The sequence below is a fragment of the Cannabis sativa genome, chromosome 1 (assembly GCF_029168945.1).
Source record: "Cannabis sativa cultivar Pink pepper isolate KNU-18-1 chromosome 1, ASM2916894v1, whole genome shotgun sequence".
NCBI lineage: Eukaryota > Viridiplantae > Streptophyta > Magnoliopsida > Rosales > Cannabaceae > Cannabis > Cannabis sativa.
In genome coordinates this window covers 48,791,326-48,811,658 of record NC_083601.1, presented here as the reverse complement: position 1 = coordinate 48,811,658, position 20,333 = coordinate 48,791,326, and the positions used below count along the sequence as shown (strand labels likewise).

Sequence of the window (20,333 nt, the reverse complement as noted above, 5' to 3'; positions counted from 1 at the left end):
CTACATTGATTGGGAGAAGGATTCGTTGAATTTGGAGGTGGTGAACATGGTTTTAGCATTTGCTAATGCTTTTAGCATGCATATTGGTAGGTGTTTGAAGTTTGAGAATAGTTTGAGAAGTTTAGTATTATGCTAATGCCATTTCATAAGAAGCAATGTGTAGATTATGATTGTGGTATATATGTGATACAACTTATGAGAGCTGCTTACACAAATGGTGAAATATGTGAACATGTTCTATTGTTTTTGAATTATTGCTATTTATTTATTTGTTATTAAAGCCAAAATTTTTATTCAATTTTAATTGATGAAAAGTTCTTCTAATTATAGGGACATCAGACAATGGAAATAGTTGTTGTTTCTTTGGCTATTATTTTGAATAAAATTCGACTAGCTGTAAAGTACTAAATGAAAATTAATCAAATGTATTCGAACAAAGTTAAGAATAATAAAACAATATATTTTTTTTTTAAAAAAAATAAAATATTATTATCGTACAAAGAAACTAAATAAAGGGCAAACATTTTTATTTTGGTAAACGAATCTATATTAAATGAGTAGCTAGTGCAATACTAAAATTTTGAAAGAAAATTTAAACAATTTACTTATAATCATATATATATATATTTATATTGTTACAATTTTTTTTTTTTATATTTTTTACGGATTCTTTTAAGGTTTTTTACTTGTTTCTTTTCTTTTGAAAAATATATATTTTCATATTGCTTTCTTATAGCAGCAACATTAATTGAAAATGAGTATAATTTAGAGTAATTATAATGTTTAACGATGTATGTGATAATGAAAAAAATGGACTATTTTTTTAAAATGCCGAAAAAGATAGAAGAGTCTACCAAGCATATAAAAATCCAAGTGATCCATTAATTTTTTTTTTAAATAGTCTATTACACAGGTGTATAAAATGAAAGTGTCACGGGTATAACAGACTGTTTGAACCCTGTTTCAGTGTGTTAATTTGTTTTTTAATTTTTTAATATTTTACAAGAGGTTTTAAATAACTACAATGTACACAACTATAAAAAATTTGGACTAAAAAATTATCCTAAATGCCAAAACAAATATGATTTTTTTTTATTATAATATCTTCCTCTTTGTCATTATGTATATTTTTTTAAAAAATAAATAAATTAAAAAACTTCTACCCATTTGCTCGTGAAGTGTTTCACCTTCATTGTGAAACAAGTAACTGTTTCCTATTACGGTGCTTAAGAAATATGCTTCTCCCAAACATCTAGGAGAGAAGTTAAAATAGTTTTTTGAGATATATAATAATGTTTCAGGAATATAATATGCTTCAGTTCGTAATCTAAATTCAATGACTGATTATATACTCTCTCACCCACCCAACTCTGTTTTCTGTGCATATGTTATCTCATTCTCACCCCTTTAGTTATTGTTATATTGTTTTGTGTATCTCTATGTTCAATTGTTGATATTTCTGATTGTTGCTTCTTGTGATGAGGTGAATCATAGATTTTCGATGGAATATTTCGGTGTTACGCTGTTTTGATTGCTGCTTTGGTTGTTGTAGCTGAGACGGAATGGGGATTTATCTTGAAGTTTTGGCAGGTTTGTCGTGGAAAACCTTCTGAGTAGATCATTTTATAGAAGAGTTAATTATCTTTAGAGTCAAAGATCATTATTTGTTAAATAGATATTCCTTAATTTTTCAGAGACCACCTTGTTTTCTGTGATTGTCTGTTAAATAGATAATTTTTTTGAGTTTTTATTTTTATGCGCAATTGGGAAGAGTCCATTTAGTTTATCTTGTTCACTTTATATTGTTTTATGTCCTCGACCAGTAGTACGAAGTTTGTGTTAGTTTTCCAAGTGACAAATGCGCCTAAGGTCATTATGTAGGCCTAAGGTCATTATGTAGTGTGTAAGATCGGTCCCAATAATTTGAATGAAAGTATTTTTCTATATTGAAAACATTGGATTCAGATTTTTTTCAATAACTTTTTGCTACTTGTATGCTTTTCCTCTGTTTTCCCTTTGAAATCCAAGACTTTGGTGGTGTCTGGATTAAAAGCAATCTCTTATTGCTACTAAGTGATTATATTATGTTTTTAGTTGCGTCACTTTTCAAAGTTACTCTAGTTTCCACAGATTTCCTTAGTGCCATTGTCCGCAGCTCAGCACACCAAATTGGTGAGTTCTTTGTTGGTTAGAATCAACTTCTGCAATTACACAATAGATTAGATTAGCTGAAATTCCTCACTGAAACTTTATTGAATGGATGGAAAAAAATTACAAAATCAGAAGCTTTTGAGAGGCTTGCTCTCTCACTCCTATTCCAATGTTCAGAGAGGATTGGGGCTCTCCACAATGAGTCTCAACTCTTACCAATTTTCTTCATGCCCTTTCTAGGAGACCTCCTCCCCTTATATACTCTAAAGTATTCTAAAATAATTGCCACATCAGCTTCTAAGAGTAATATAACTCAACCACTAATACACATCAGTTTCTAATAAAAAATGAAGAGAGTTAACAACTAAGCCTAAACTCCTACTGAACCTGGTGGCTTATCAGTTTCAAGGGAAAAGAACACTTGATCTTTTGTTCTGGGTGATGAAGTAAATGCCCAGTTGACTTTTGTTCTGTTCTGTCTATGGAACCCAATAATAAATCAATGATGGCTTGAATTTTTTTGTTTTTGTGATAAAGTATATTGCATATAAGATATGATTTGGCCATAAAAGGTGGCATATGGAGACGATTAAAAAAAGTTTAATCCTAGAATACATGTCATTCTAAGTAGATGGGGAATTCTGTTTGATAGAAACTAAGCTTTTATTAATTGGAGCTCTGACTTTATTTTCATTTAGAATGAATTTCAGCTGGAATTGGACTTGGAGAGTTGGATGTAGTAATAAAAACACCACAAGATTGTTTGTACTTGTAGTGAGATGAGCTTGCACTGTTCAGTTTTTAGTTGTATTTGTATGGAAAATATAATGATATCAGGAAAGAGATAATAATCTTACTTTAAGCATTTATTGAATTTTCCTCATCCATGACATTATCAAAATTTGGAACATCAACTTGTAAGCCCCTTTCTATATGGGAAAATGTACCTTAATTTAGATACCAAACATTCCTTAACTTTTTGTTGAGTTCCCTCGTGTCTTCTTTTTCCGAATAGTGAATTCAATAATTATATAAACCAATAACTTTCTTGAAGTACCAGGTCTCTTTTTAATCATGTAGCTTAATAATGTTGGTAGCCAAACATATTCCTGTAGCACAAAAAAATAAGGAGAAACTCTGAAGTCTTAAATTATTTTTGTATATATGCCCTGAATCTGATCACTATTATAATTTCTTAAATATCTATTCCTTTTCATGCAGTGCTGACGATCTATTAATACTATCATGATGTGCACAGGTACTTTGCAGAACAAATTCCTTCTATGATATATAATGATAGAAGTAGAGGATTTGAATCGTAATTCAGATTACTGCAAAAAAAACAATGAGTGATTTCAATGAAGAACAAGTTAGCAATAATTACTTTGCAGAACAAACTGAGGACAAGTGGATTATAGCTGCTGAAAAGTTAGAAATCTTCAAGGACCCAATTGAACTTGTTCGGGAGGACTTGGTAGGAAAACAGTTCTTGACATTTGAAGATGCAGAGTTCTTTATCCACCAATACTCAAACATGATCGGTTTCAGTCTAAGGAAAGGACATCGTGAATGAAATGGATTAAAAACTTGAACCGCAAAAGAGAGTCGAGGGCTATTACTAGGGTAGGTTGCAAGTTTCTATTTAGAGTTTCCTTGAGAAAGCAGGACGGGAAATGGTATTGCAAGGAATTTCGTTCAACACACTCCCACCCCTTGGTCATTGCCGGGCTCGACAATTCATTCGCTCGAACCGAATTATACCGGATGGGATGTTAATGGATGCCACTTGTATGAAAAGTGCAGGGATAAAAACATGCCAAATTTACTCTTATATGGCAGAATTAGTTGGGGGTTATGGGAAACTGTCTTTCCTACCTAAAGATTTGTATAATTGAGTTGCAAAGAATGAATCAGTGCACTTAAAAAATGCTGATGCAGCAAGGGCTATCGGCTATTTCCAACATAAGGCAGATCATGATGTAGATTGTTTTTGTAGATTTAGCTATGATGCCAATAACCGCCTATTGAATGTGATGTGGGCTGACTCAAAATCTTGAGAAGACTACCATTTGTTTGGCCATTCAGTTGCCTTTGATTCCACGTACAAGACAAACGCCTATGGGAAGCCACTTCTGGTTTGGTTAGGGGTCAATAATCATTTCAGGTCAACGATTTTTGGGTTCGCTTTGCTATCTGACGAGTCCTCAGATACATATACATGGGTGTTGAGATACAGAGTCCATACAGTTAGGAAGTTAGTTAAGGGCTGTTATAGTTAGTTAATAACAGTTATACTGTTGTACAGTTAGTTAGTGTGTTTTCTGTTATTATTACTTCTGTATAAATACCAACTCTTGTATCATAACAGTACATACATTGAATAAAGAATTCCTTTCTCTTCTTGCTTCTCTCTCTCTGTTTTCATCTTTCTTGCAACTCAACTTGGTACCAGAGCTGAAGGTGTACTTCCATGGCGACCTCCTCCGGTGAAGCAGCTCATCAGTCAATCGTTCCTACAACAATGTTTGTTCCTCCATTACGACTAAATCGAAGCAACTATTTTTTTTGGAGATCACAAGTGCTTCCAGCAATACGGGCACATGATCTTGAAGGAATTCTGCTAAATCAAAATCGGCCTCAAGCTAGGATTCGTCAACCTCCAGAATCCACAACAATGGTGAGTAATCCTGAATTCAATCGTTGGATGCGTCTTGATCAATTTCTTCTTTCCTGGCTAATGTCAACCATATCTGAATCTATGATTGGGCATGTGGTAAATTGTGCTACCTCCTCTGAAATTTGGACTACTCTTGAGCAATTGTTTGGCACTGCATCGCAAGCACGACAAATTAATCTCATGAATCAACTTCAATCCACCAAGAAAGGATCGCTGGCCATTGATGAATACCTGTTGAAGATGAAAAATCTGGCAGACGGTCTTCGAGCTGCAGGAAATCAAATTTCAGATGAACAATTAATACTCTATGTTCTTGCTGGTTTGGGAACCGAGTACGAAGCAGTGGTTGTTAATTTGACTTCAAGAGAAAATCTCACCCTTGCTGAAGTCCAGTTTATGCTCCAAAGCCAGGAAATTCGCATCGAAGCAAATCAAACCCATACCACCATTGATTTAAATGGTGCCACGGCAAATTATGCCCAGTATCGAAGAAACCAATCAAGCCCTCCCAACACTAATGGCCGTGGCAACACAAACCAGTTTCGAGGTCGAGGAAGAGGCCCTCCTGGTGGTCGATCAAACAACAATGGTGGCCGAGGTTCTTACAACAATAATCGCCCTACATGCCAACTCTGTGGACGAATTGGTCACACAGTTCAGAAATGTTACAGACGATTTGATATCTCCTACAATGGTCCTGATGACAATGATGCACCCTCTGCCCCCAACCACCCTCAAGCACATGTTGCTGCAACAACTTCTAACACAGATGAATCCTGGTTTCTTGATAGTGGAGCCTCTCATCATGTCACCCAAGATAACAACAACCTTCATCATCAAAGCTCCTATAAAGGCAAAGAGAAAATTGTTGTAGGTAATGGTTCCTCACTCTCTATAAATAACATTGGTCATAGCACTCTTGCTGCAAGAAAGTCTCTTTATCTTAAAAACATTCTTCATGTTCCAGCCATAACAAAAAATTTGATTAGTATTTCCAAATTTACTCGTGACAACAATGTCACTGTTGAATTCACTCCTGATTTGTGTTTTGTCAAGGACAATCAATCGAAGATCCCTCTTCTTTAGGGTGCCCTTAAAGATGGCCTCTACCAAATAGCACCCAAGTTTACTCACAAGACTCCACAGTCCAACCAGCATCTCCCAGCCCCTGCTGCTGCAAGAAATGCTTCTTTCTGTCAAGCACATGCTGTCTCTACTTCATCTTGTAATAAAAATTCTACTACTACAAGTGTTCCCAATTCTTGTAATAAAGTTTCTAAACTTGTATCATTGTGGCACAATAGACTTGGCCACCCCAATCAACAAGTTCTCAATAAAGTTCTCCATTTTCTCAATATTACTAGTGCTGAAATGCCTCTCTGTCATGCATGTCAATATGGCAAACTTCACCGATTTTCATTTCCCTCATCACAAAATAGAACCCATGCACCCTTTGAAATAGTTCACACTGATCTGTGGGGACCCTCACCCCATCCTTCACCTGAAGGATTTAAGTATTACATCTGTTTCATTGATGATTTTACCAAATTCTCATGGATTTTTCCTCTTACTGCAAAGTCTGAAACCGCAAGTGTTTTCACACACTTTAACAACTATGTTGAGCGGCAATTCAACACCAAAATCAAATCAGTCCAAGCTGACTGGGATGGGGAATATAGACCTCTCAAGCCTATTCTTTATAGCTTAGGCATCATTTTTAGACACCCTTGCCCACATACACACCAACAACAAGGAAGAGTAGAAAGGAAACATAGGCACATCACCGATATGGGCCTTACTTTGCTTGCACAAGCAAATTTGCCTTTATCATTTTGGTGGGATGCCTTTGTCTCCTCTACCTATCTCATTAATAGACTTCCTATCCAAAAGAATCAATACATCTCTCCTTATGAAAATATGTTCCACTCCAAACCCGATTATTCCTTTTTAAAAACATTTGGGTGTGCATGTTTTCCTCTATTACGTCCTTACAACAAACACAAGTTTCATTTCAGAACTTCCATGTGTGTATTCTTGGGCTACAGTCCTCAACACAAAGGGTATCAATGTCTACATTCCTCGGGTCGAATTTATATTGCCCGAAGTGTCACCTTTGATGAGACATGTTTTCCGTATTCCCAACTGTTTTCTTCCAATTCCAAGTCTGTCTCATCTACTCCTACTGTTCAGTATCTCCCTCTACCATCCAATGTGCCTCTCCTCAATCCCAATATCACACCACCAGTTACACAATCTGTGCAACAACCTGCACCACCAAGAACCGAGCCAATCCCTCTCTCTCACCATACTGATGTCACCACTGCTGTAAACATTCCTCTACAGCCACCTGCATCACCAAGAATTGACCCCAATATTCCCACTCAACCTGCCTTGCCCGTTTCCATCACTACCAATGCCCAACATGACTCAAGAAACACATCAATACACCCTATGACCACAAGATCCAAGTCTGGCATCTTTAAACCAAAAGCTCTTGCAGCTGAGTTAAATGACTATTAATGTTATCTCAAAGAACCTACTTCTTTAAAAATGGCATTAAACAATCCCTTATGGAATAAAGCCATGGGGGAAGAATACTATGCTCTAAAGAAAAATAATACTTGGGTTCTAGTTCCCTACCATCATGGCATGCATGTAATAGACAATAAATGGGTGTATCGAATCAAACTAAGAGCTGATGGAACTGTAGAAAGGCTAAAGGCTCGGCTAGTGGCAAAGGGCTTTCAACAAACTGCTGGTGTTGATTATTTTGATACCTTTAGCCCGGTTGTTAAAGCTAGTACCATTCGCATCATGTTTACACTTGCAGCAACCTATGGTTGGGACATACAACAAATAGACATAAACAATGCCTTTCTAAATGGTGACTTAGAAGAAGTGGTTTACATGCAGCAACCACAAGGGTTTGAAGATCCCAACTATCCTACATATGTGTGTCAATTAAAGAAAGCCTTGTATGGCTTAAAACAAGCACCTAGAGCTTGGTATGAGAAGCTCAAAAGTGCATTATTAGCTTGGGGATTCACCAATTCTGTATCAGATAGCAGTTTGTTTTTCAGCACTTCCAATGGCAGTCCCTTACTTGTTTTAGTGTACGTTGATGATATTCTCATCACTGGTGCCAATTCTAAAGCTGTCAACAAAGTTATTACTGATCTACAAGCCAAATTTGCTCTCAAAACACTCGGGTCATTGAGTTATTTTCTGGGATTTCAAGCTCAAAGAACCGGCAACATCATCTCTTTGTCACAATCACAATATGCATTGGATATCCTCAAAAGAACCAACATGGACACCTCCAAATCATGCATTACACCAGCAACCCCAGGATACAAATTATACACTGCTGACAGTCCCTTGTTCGAAGATCCTACTCTATACAGGAGTACCATTGGCTCCCTACAATATTTAACCATGACTCGACCTGATCTTGCCTTCTCAGTCAATAAACTGAGTCAATTCATGCAACAGCCAACTGTTGCCCAATGGAATGCATGCAAAAGGGTCCTTCGATACATTAAAGGCACACTTAACATGGGACTCATCTTCAAACCGGCAACATGTCTTACTTTAGAGGCCTTTTCAGATGCGGATTGGGCATGCAATTTGGATGATAGAAAATCGACAACAGGTTACTGTGTAAAGCTTGGAGGAAATCTAATCTCATGGGGGTCCAAAAGCAAAAATCAGTGGCTCGATCTAGCACCGAATCTGAATATCGATCACTATCTACCACTGCAACAGAGGTTGTATGGATCATTTCTGTGCTAAATGAATTAGGCATAAAACCAGCAAGAACACCAGTTATATGGTGTGATAATCAAGGAGCTCAACAACTAGCCTCTAATCCAGTTTTTCATTCCCGAACAAAGCACATTGAGGTTGATGTACACTATGTTCGAGAGTTGGTCACTGAAGGCAAACTTACTGTCTGCTATATTCCCACTGAAGAGCAGCCTGCTGACATCTTCACCAAACCCTTAACTCTTCCTAAGTTCAACTTTTTATGTAACAAACTGTCACTGGGCCAATCCCAGTGCAGTTTGAGGGGGGATGTTGAGATACAGAGTCCATACGGTTAGGAAGTTAGTTAAGGGCTGTTATAGTTAGTTAATAACAGTTATACTGTTGTACAGTTAGTTAGTGTGTTTTCTGTTATTATTACTTCTGTGTAAATACCAACTCTTGTATCATAACAGTACATACATTGAATAAAGAATTCCTTTCTCTTCTTGCTTCTCTCTCTCTGTTTTCATCTTTCTTGTAACTCAACTATGGGCAACAAAAACATTTATAGACTGCATGGGAGGGGTTACACCAAAGACGGTCATCACAGATGGTGATCCAGCAATAAGACTTGCAATCAATGTAACCATGCCTGAAGTTGTTCATAGATTATGTTATTGGCACATCCACAAGAAGGTTGCGATAGCTGTGAAGGATCCAGAGTTTTTAAGGAAGCTCAATAAATTATTCTTTAACTATTACTCTGTTGATGAGTTTGAAACTTTATGGATAGATTTGATTGAAGAATATGGGCTCCAAAAAAACGAGTGGGCAAAGTGGATGACCGATAGAAAAGAGCAATGGGCAGAGGCATACCTGAGAGGTAATTTCTTTGCTGGAATGACAACAACACAAAGGTGTGAGGGCATGCATGCTCTACTTAAAAAGAGAGTGAATGAGAAGATGAAAATGTATGAATTTGTTCGTGCTATTGATGTGGGAATGTCATTGCTAAGAACTCGAGATGCCAAGGATGACTATGACACGATGAATACTATGCCGTTGCTTCAGCAGACAAACATGACACATATCGAGGAGGAGGCAGCAAAATTGTACACAAGAAATATGTTTTTCCGAGTTCGTGCTCAAATAGAAAAAGAAGCAAGGTACATGGTAGATTCTTCAACAAAAAAAGATGATATGGTGGTCGTTCGATTGACAAAAACACCTCTTTTTGACACGCTGCATAGAACAGTATATCTAGACTTGTCAACTGGTTCTATAGGTTGTGAATGTCAATATTTCCCGACCTATGGCATCCCATGCCGACATATATTCTGTGTCATGAAAAAATTCAAAGTGACTTCAATTCCAAAGTCTTTGGTCATTACACAATGGACAATACATGCACGAGAGGTACAAGAAATACCAAACGAAAGTTCTACCCGATGCAGCTTCACATGTCGTAAAGACAAAATTCGTTTTGGTAATATTTCAACCCAGCTTTACCAAATTTCTTTCCTTGCTTGTACGAGTGACAATCTTTTGAATTTGGCAAAGAAGGAACTTGAGCAATTAATGTATAGGCTACAAAAAATTTCATTAGAAGAAGATGGATACGAAGAGCCAAGTCAATGTGACAAGAACATGGAATATGATTTGAACAACCCCCGAGTTAGCAAAAATAAAGGGACCGGAAAAGTGGCTGGTACCTCGAGGCAAGTGAGGAAAAGAAAATGCACCAAATGTGGAATGTATGGCCACAACAAAACAACCTGCAAGAAAAATAGAGAAGAGAATATAAATAATTCTGATTTGGACATATCCAATGGTGAAGGTGCATATGAAGACTGCAATGTTTGGGAAGATAATGAACATAATGGGGTTTCAGATGAGGAATTTGTGTTTGATGAAAATATAAAGTGTTGGGAAGATGCTAATCAAAGAAAAAAAGCAACACCTCAAACAACTGATGTAGACCAGCACAAATTTGATGCAACATATGTAGCGGAAGAAAGAAAGGAAAAAGATGATACAGAGACAATGAGAAATTGGTGGGGAGCACCTTATGGAACTCATGATATTCAATAAAGTGGTACATCAAAGTGGAGAAGAAAATAAGAAGATGGACTAATGCTTATAGATTGTTCCTGTTTTGATTTTTGTTTGATGCTATTATTATGTTTTTTAATAAGTGGTTTCCTTTTCACATTTTTAATTATCATGAACCAAATAATAGTTGTTTTCGCCAGTGAGTTAGTAACCTTTCTGGTTTTTGTTATTTTTGCTTTGAGGAGTTGGCACCTCTTGTTGTCATTTAAGACTTTATTTTGTTTTGCTCTGTTGTGAGCCTTTTGCTGGTTAATTAAATGAGTTTTTTAATAAAAGAAAGTCTCAAAATAAGATACAAATAGAAGCCTGTGTAAACTTTCATGTTTCTGCAGCAACATGACTTCATTTTCTTGATATTAAATGTGGATCTGCAATCTAATCCAACTCTTTTGTTAATTTTAGGATTATTATCATTACACGTATTATAAGACTATATCCTCCATACACTACATAATGAAAAGTTGCAAAATATATAGTTTATATATGTGGTTTCTATTAATGAAAAACATTTACGGTACAAATTAAGTTGAAATTATAATCACTAATGATGAGTCCTCATAAGAACTTATAAATGGTTTCTGACTACGGAGTTGTATAATTCATTAATTGTTTGATGAATTGAGCTGGAAAGCAATCAATTCAAGATATAGGCAATTATAGAATAGGAAATGTAGTGCAAATTAATCACCAATACTATTATGTACATATAACGAGTTTGAAACTCATGACCATGTGCTTTTTACTTGTGTTTATGCTAAACAGGTTTTTGAAGACATAAGTAAATAGCTAGGTGGTATTCATTGGCCCAATTCTGTTGCTGAGTTGCTTTTAAGGTTCAAGACTATGCCTCATGATTTGCAAAATCGAGTCTAGAATGCAGTTGTTGCTGCTGCCTTGTATATGATTTGGCAGAATAGAAACTGATGCATCTTCGAGATATGGTGTGTACTGCTGCAAGTAGACTAAGCGAAGATGTCAAGAAAGTTGTGCAAATTAGAGTTAAGAGCAAGGGTCTTTATGAAGCTTGTAAAAAAACATGTATTTATTAATATAGTTAGCAGCTGGTATTTGTTAGAGTTGGGGCTGCTGCTGTTTTTTGCAACAACGTTTGTGCTTGCTGGCTCTGTAGAACTGAAGGCTGACCTTATGTGCTGCGTTTGACCCTCGTATTAGAGACCGAGGGGGCTGACTCCCATTGCATCCGCAGATTAATTTCATAAAAAGAGTAGTCCATTCATTGGTATTAATTTAAAAAGTTTAATACACTTATTAGACACATGAAAATCTACAACAAATTGAAAATGGTAAAGATGACAAGAAACATGAATTTTTGAAAGAGGTACATGTGTAATGAGCCTTTAAAATTGTTTATTACTTGTCATTTAAAATTGTGTTTCATTTGATTAATAATTTCAATTAGTAAGGTTAAAAATAATGCCAAGAAATAGGAGTGTGTATATTTATATACGACTCTTTTGTTGTCTAGAATTTTCGTAACATGAAAAATGAGTATATCACAAAACAAAACTTTGGAATGGAATAAATTTAAAAGCAGCAAACAAAACTTGAAATGGAATAAATTTATAGATAGAAATGTTATAATGACTTGAAAAGTAATACCTCTTTCAAAAAAACAAGTGTACTCATTCGAATCAATAATTTTTCCTTGTTCATTCAAAAAAGACAAATTACAACGATTCTTGTTCATAAAAGATAATAAAAAAACACTACTATCCAGGAAAAAGTTTCGACAGCCACAGAGATGCAACTTTAAATTCTTCGTCTATGTGTACTTGATTTGAGACTCCCTAACTTTGTTGAAGCTTGAAGAAAATATTTTCCAAGCAACACGCATACGCTCATTATCACTGTCATACTAAAAGGTAAAACATTTAGTTAGCCAAATTTATAATAAACTATTAACAAAAAATAATTTCTTCAAATAAGACCACTAAAAGATACATACATTAGGGGGGGACAAGAAGTTGTGTATCTCGTTCCTCCATGAAGTTGATAACATAGATCCCACAGTCAAAAGTGTTAGGCTGTTGAGGTACATCCATCATAATAACTTCAAATTCTGTAAATGACCACTTATTTCCCCCATGCAACTTTTTTATTTCTTCAGATAAAAAGCAATCCCAATTTTTTATCTAAGCAAAAGAGACACCACCCAATATCAAATAACCATAAAAGTGCACATAGATATATTATTATGAATAATGGTAATTTATCTAACCGCTTCCTTCAAAATTTCATTCCCAACAGACTTTCCACCATGAAGTGAGTCTCATATTTCTATTATCCCCTTCATCTTTACTATCAACAAGATCCAATGATCCTCGGACCTTACATGAACAGGAACAAATATCTGAAAAAAAAAAATATGTAAACAACAAGTACATAAATAAAACTACAATCCTTGTATTATGATATAATTATAAATTTCATATTAATATACCTTCTCGCACAAAGCCAAATCTCCTAAAAAGAATGATCTCATTGGATTACTTGTTCCACCATTTCGTTGGCTTTTCTTGGAATAAGTAAACTTACTCTGTATCTCAAACATAAATTAAAATATAAATATAACAGATGTATCGTATTCAATTAAAAAAAAAATACCAAAAAAAAAAAAATATGCATGACCGAACTTATTACCGTCATCCAAGTAGTTAGGTACCAGTTTGAACCAGTCTTACTCATAGAATCTCTCCTTTTATGTGTACACATCTCCGATACAATGTTTATTATCTAAATGTTGTATATCAAAATAAACCAAACGTTGTGTTAACAAAATAAATTAAATATACTTAAAATAATATACATACTCATTCACCAACCTCTCCATTAATGTTCTGAGAAGGAGCAAGTGTTTGAAATATATGACGCTCCAACTGATGAAATTTAGTGTCAACTAGAATGTCACTACATTAAAATAATAAAAAAATATCATTATCTAAATAAAATATCAACACTAGAATTGACATACTTGACATCTCACTTCTTGACACACTTTTAAATAGCAAAATAACTACTGTTTTTTTTTTTATTATTATAAAAAGAAAAAACATAGTACATGCAATATATACCTTGATTTTAAGCTCTTCTCAAACAAATACGAGATTATTTTATCCATCTCGACATTAACTAGTGAAACATTAACTTTAAAAGGTCCAACGTCCTTCTTCTCCTTCAAATTACAAAGTTCCAAAACATCTAACCCACTACTAGTATCCTGACCAACAGGACATATCTCAGACACACCCTGTGCATGAAAAGATATATATTTAACAATTTCAATATTTATTATCTAATTGGGAAAAAGAACAAAAAAATTTCACTCTAAATATATTAAGAAAGAATGATTCAATACCTTAACACATGAACTTTGTCTAACTGATAATTTACAAGTTGATAATGACTTTTGAGATCCTCTTATTTCAACACCATCAATCCCCTAACAAAGAGCAAACACAAAATTATGAAATTCAACAAAAAACTGAAATTCTAAACCATTTGTCTCCAATTTACACAACATAATAATGAACAAAGTAGAGCAATTAGATATTATATGTTCTCAAAATTTAACCTTAATGTGTCCTAAATCCTTCAATGTTCGCCCAAATTGGGTAAAAGAGGGTATACGGTTTGGCACAGTTCTACAACGCTTTTCACTTGAACTTTCACCTTCAATCACATTACCACTCCTTTTCAAATCAGAGACAAACTTCACCTCACTCTCAACACTATTTACTGGTTTACCATCTACACATTCAATTGAAGTCATTATATTAGTTTTCACTTCACCAACATTAGATTGCTTCATCTGAAATTGTTTAGCATCTTTTTCCATGTTACTCTCCGCCAAACCGGTTTGCATATGCCCCTTTGAACATTGACCTTCAAAACTATTTATTTTATCAATTACTGTTGCTAAACTAGACAAAATTTGATTCGTTGAATTTTTTCTACCCTCCTCTGCCCTCAAAATTACTTCCACCAATCTATCAACCTCGTGATTCTTTGAATGAATACACTCTTCCATCTGCTGGGTCACACTTTGTAAACGCCTCAATTCTTCATCCAAGTGTTGTAGTAGATATTTCTCCATCTAAAAAAACCAACAACAATGTTTCATAAAAAATAAAATAGGTGATGTAACATGTCTGAACTTGACACTTTATATTGTTAATTAAGTCATTATAATGAAGCTTCAAACTCAATAAGGGTGAAATTCTAACCTCACACAATAAATATCCCAAATGTGTTAAACTTTTAGAGAAAATATTTATCAGCAACGCCTAATGCTACTCCACCAAAAAGAGTTGCATTCAATATCCATTAAAAAGAGAAAAATTTTAATCTATATTGTATTGTCAAACGATAATGAAAAAAGCACTTAAACAATTAAATAAGAAGATTGGGCTTAAATATTATGAACTAACACCAAAAAACTACACAATCTGAACACTAATTGAGCAAGAGATATAATTGTCCATGAAACATGGCTTCTGGAGTTATCATAGAAGAGATTCAAGAAGACACCATTATTTTTAGTTTCCAAAGAATCCAAATAGCTCCTCTAAAATGTTAATTATTTTTTTAAAATTCCTTCAAACCATGAATTTGATTTCCCCTACCAAACACATTCCTTTGAACTTTTTTTGATAGAGCCTATATATATATATGTGTGCTATGATACATAAAATGAGACTATAAATATAAAATATACTTCTTTTTACAAGTTCAATAATATTGTCACCATTTTATATTTCAGTAGTGTTTCAATATTTAAAAAATGAAGCACATCTTATGTATTTAGGATTACTTGAATATATTTCATCAAATTTTCAATTTTAATTTTGCTATGAGAAGTAAACACAAATTGTCACTTACAGAGAACTATAAAGATGACCATAAGACTTTCATATATTTAAGACAGAGTTCCTAATCTCAATTATTGGTGTTGGGTAATAGCAATGACTCTAATTATTTTCAGCATATATAATTTTTTTTTTTTTCAGAAAAGAAAGCACCCAAAAAGAAGCAAATGAATGCATTACAAACCAAAAATCCAAATACAAAGGAGAGAAAAAAAAATGAACAACCAAAGAAAAAAAATACAAAGATATAGGGGTTGTAATCATCTGGAAGGAAGGGGTTCCTTTTAACTTTGAAACTAATCCCCATTGTATGAAAATACCTATCTAATATTATCTAAACTAGTCATATTATCCACTATTGTAAAAAATACATCCAGAACTCTATAAATAATTTCACAGCTAAATTGCAAAATACACGCTTTTCTACTGGTATTTTACAAGAAAAGTAATGAGGCAACAATCAGAAAAATAAAAAATATTAAACAAAGGGGAAAAAATCAACAAACATGGAATGTAATTTTGTTATGCTAAATTTATCCCATAAATTAGTTATTTTTTTTAATAATTAACCCAGGTAGATAAGTGTGGGGGAAGAATTCATTTTGATAGGCCTACCTAGCTAGTAGCTAGATTCAGATTTCATATTTCGTCCTATCGTACTCTCTTATATTCTCCACTTCCCCTATTGCTTACTCTCTTTATATCTCCAATTTATTCACTCTTCCATCCTATCTTTTTCCATTCCTCTGATATAAAAGCTTGGAGATTTTGAAAGAAAACACAATTACTGTAATCTTACTCCTTTTTTTACCTTACATTTTAATTTGTATGAGATTGGTTTGGAAGACTACAAATTAGGGAGCAATTACTGTGGTCTTTACACCTATAATTTTGTATGGACTATTGCACACCAAGTGATAATGGACCAGGTTAAGTTCCACAGGGGTTGTTTTGTGGCAATAACCAAACGTATGGGACGAAACGATTGGAACTGTAGTGACCAGAGCTGAACCTCACAACCAGATAATTATTCATCCAGAGCAAGATAGAGTGCTCTCTGTACGTGAACTAGCACGGCTGCAAGGATTTCCCGATTGTTATAAACTTAGTGGACCAATTAAACAAAGGTATATGCAAGTAGGAAATGCAGTGGTGGGTATTGCCTTAGGTTATACCTTGGGTTTAGCTAGTCAAGGATTATCTGATGATCAACCTCTTACAACACTCCCATTCAGATTTCCAAAGTGTATATCATCATCTGAATAGTTGAAAGATCTAGCATTTATTTATTTGGAGTTCTCATTTGATATTATCTATTTCAAGTTATCAATTTAGATAATTGTAATTTAATTAGGAACCATTGTTTTTTAATATTATCAAAGTTCATTTTGAATTTAGAACATGAGGAAGTATTTGTGTTCTAGACTAGACCTTCAATTCAGTATAATATTGAGTTTACATGCACTTCCAAAAAAAAACCAAACTTATGGGTTGGACCATTTGATGACTTGGCATTATCTGATTGGATTAGGATATGAGTTTTTCTTTTTTTTAATCTGAAATAAACTTCATTAAAGGACCCAAAAACAGGGCAGCAGTAAAAACCAGTAAAAAACAAAGGAAAACCAGAAAAAACCAGCACATACACACAAAACCAGTGTAGAAAACTAAAGGATTACAACGAAATCAAAAAGGACTCCACAAAGACTAGAAGATGGCAGATGTAAAGAGGGAACAAAACTGAATTTTTAGGTGAGAATTTAATAAAAAAAAATGTGAATACAACAATGAAACAAGAAGAATAAAAGAGTGTGTAATTACCTGCTAATTCCTTGCCTTCAAAATCTCTCTCCCTTGTTTTATATGAGATTCAACTCTTTTTTTTATATATATTTTGTAAAGAAGATTGCGACTGTTTTTTTTTAACAGAGGGGTGGGTGAGTGGGGTTTAAAAATATAACAAAACACATAATTCTAGGGTTTGTACGTATGTGTTTTAAATACAAAAAAAAATTCCTGTACTGCATCCCACCAAATAATGTGTGGACTTGATTTAACACCCAATAATTATTAAGAGTTTAAGTGGTGCATTGATATATCTTATTTGGGGTGTCCATTGTAGAATTACCCTATTGTTTTTATGTGCAATAGTATATTAAAAAAAAACTGAAAGGTAGTATATTAGTTTAAGATTGTGGTATATTATTTTAATGTGCTATGGTATACAATGAACGAAAGACAGAAATTAAAAAATGTGGAATATTAGTTTAAGTTTGAGGTAAAGTTATATTTCACTAGGAAATATTGTCTTTAAGTTCATTAGTATATCATGAAGGAAAGAAAAAGAAAAAAAAAACATGTGGAATATTAAATTAAGTTTTTGGTATATATATTTTTTCCACTATACCGGTGGTATATTAATTTTTCACTGTAGTATTTATGCTTATGATTGCAGAATATAGTTTTTATATGTTATTGTATATCGTGGAAAAAAATTATTTAATAGTATAATAGTTTAAGTTTATGGTATATGCATATTGGTCTAAGGTATATCGTTTGTATGTGATATGGTATATCGTGAAGGATAGAAAGAAAAAAAAACTTTTAAATATTAATTTAAGTTTTTAGTATTTTTTTTTTATTTTGTACGGTATATCTTTATTATGTGCTATGATGTATTAATAAATAAATAGAGTGGTATATTGTTTTTATTTGCTATGGTATATCATGAAAAAAAGAGAAAAAAAAACTTGGGAAAGTTTATTTAAGTTTTTTCTATATATTTATTTGACTATAGAATTGTTGGGGTATATTCATATTACTCTAAGGTATAGTATTTGTATGTTATATTATATATCATGAAGGAAAGAAATAAAAATAAAATTAAAAGAATTGAATAATAGTTTAGTGTTCGGTATAGTTATTTTGCACTATGATATATTGTTTTTATGTGTAATAATATACTAAGAAAAAAAAATTGAAAGAAAATATATTAATTTAATATTATGGTATATTATTTTAATGTGTTATTGTATATAATGAACGAAAGAGGGAAAAAAACATGAAATATTAATTTAAGTATGAAGTATAGTTATATTTGATTGAGGTATATTGATTTTATGTTCATTGGTATTTCATGAAGGAAAGAACAAGAAAAAAACTTGTGGAATATTAAATTAAGTTTTTTGTTTAATTTTTTTTTTTACTATGCTGGTGGTATATTAATTTTTTTTCGCGGCGCTTTCGTTGAGATATATTGCTTCTATATTGGTTTAAGGTATGGTGTTCGTAAATGGAGTTGAGCTTCATCTATATAATCAAGGGTATTTTAGGTATTAACATTTATAAAAAAACCATTTACTTCATTTTTTTAAAAAATGGACATTAACCTTCCTTAGTGTGAGATTTAAGATTTAAGACCATTTGTTACAATTTATTTGTTTTTTCACATTAGTTATATTTTAATAATAAAAAATACCATAAAATCTAAAAGCATTTACAGCTAATATGCCAAGAGAAAGAAAAAATGAATTAAAAAATTAAAGGCATTTATCAAGAAAAAACATATAACGAAAGAAAATAAGAATCTATTAAGCACTACATAACATCAAATTGAAAGAATTAGGAGAAAATAATCTTAAGGAAATAAAGACACGTGTAGTAAAATCACCCAACCAATTACGCTAAGTCCCTCATTTAGTTACTTTTCGAAATTCAAATTTCCATGATAGTACTTATTTTGAACCTTAAAAAGGCACTCCTTTGAAAGTAATGAAAATTTGTGCACCCTATTTGATAGGTCATGATATCCCTACATGAGAGGGATTCCGCTGACAAACAATGTATAAGCCCCAATTAACTACTCGGTGGTCTTTGGGATTGCTATTAAGTTAAAAGAGTGAAATTAAAATGTGCACCATGTGATTTGCTTTTTAGTTATAAAAAAAATTAAATTAAATCCATAGATATAAAACAACAAATGCTTATTTAATTTGTACTTTTGCTATAAGAACTTAATAAAAATAAATTGATTCAAAAATCATTGAAATTATTACTTGCTAGCTACAAAGGTAAAAAAGAGGAGAAAATTAAACAATTTAATTAGTATTCAACTAATCCAATCTAAAAGATTCATATTTAAGTTGGACTAAATAAATCTGAATCTGTGGCAAGGCAAAGTGGATACCACAATCTGGTGGAGTTTTAAAATTAAATGTAGATGCTGCAATAGATAATGAATAGATAAAATAGGTGTTAGAGCTGTAATTAGAAATGATGTAAAAAGAGTTATTGTTGGTTGTATTATTCCAATTCGAGAAAATATGAGATGTTGGTGTGTAGCTGTTCAGATGCCTATTCAGCAAGTAGAAACATATTCAAAAGGATTGGCTGAGAAGATTAATTGTAATTCCAGCAATTTCTCTTCACTTTCAAATATTGTTTAATTGTATAGTCTTTTTTCCCTAATGTTACTCTTACTTATGTACAAACAAATGCCAATGTTTTAGCTCATAAGGTAGGGCTAGATGAAGAGGTGGTTTGGAATGGTAGAATTCCAACTCAATAACTTATACTAATCCAATTTATACTCTTTAAATTCAATCCAACCCAATATGTAAAAAGTACAAATTGAATTAGTTACTTTTTTTTCTTTATTCTAAATCTCAAACTATTAATCAATTGTAATATTTTCTTATTATACTTTAAAATTCCAAATTTTGTAAAACAAAATTAATAATTAGCATCTAACATTTAACTAA

General features: G+C 33.1%; 2 protein-coding genes across 2 annotated transcripts; one reads left to right on the top strand and one right to left on the bottom strand.

The window, feature by feature from the left end:
- The first annotated feature begins 9,151 nt into the window (after nt 1-9,151).
- On the top strand, nt 9,152-10,666 carry LOC115703878 (protein FAR1-RELATED SEQUENCE 5-like). Its single transcript, XM_061110443.1, has one exon. The coding sequence runs from the start codon at nt 9,152-9,154 to the stop codon at nt 10,664-10,666; it is 1,515 nt and encodes a 504-aa protein (XP_060966426.1).
- A 2,170-nt stretch (nt 10,667-12,836) lies between these two features.
- On the bottom strand, nt 12,837-17,567 carry LOC115706745 (uncharacterized). The gene is made up of 8 exons (XM_030634478.2): nt 17,395-17,567; nt 14,280-14,801; nt 14,064-14,147; nt 13,780-13,955; nt 13,531-13,615; nt 13,349-13,441; nt 13,149-13,244; nt 12,837-13,058 (listed from the first exon to the last, which is right to left on the bottom strand). The coding sequence occupies exons 2-8, from the start codon at nt 14,799-14,801 to the stop codon at nt 12,978-12,980; spliced, it is 1,137 nt and encodes a 378-aa protein (XP_030490338.2). The 5' UTR covers nt 17,395-17,567; the 3' UTR covers nt 12,837-12,977.
- Between the last annotated feature and the right edge of the window lie 2,766 nt (nt 17,568-20,333).

Bases quoted from the DNA above. Each gene is read 5' to 3' on its own strand.
- LOC115703878 (XM_061110443.1), top strand. From the start codon at position 9,152: ATGGGAGGGGTTACACCAAAGACGGTCATCACAGATGGTGATCCAGCA.
- LOC115706745 (XM_030634478.2), bottom strand. From the start codon at position 14,801: ATGGAGAAATATCTACTACAACACTTGGATGAAGAATTGAGGCGTTTA. The intron at 13,442-13,530 runs GTTGGTGAATGA...TACAACATTTAG, and splicing joins CTCAGAACATTAATGGAGAG to ATAATAAACATTGTATCGGA. The intron at 13,245-13,348 runs GTAATAAGTTCG...TTTGAGATACAG, and splicing joins ACCTAACTACTTGGATGACG to AGTAAGTTTACTTATTCCAA.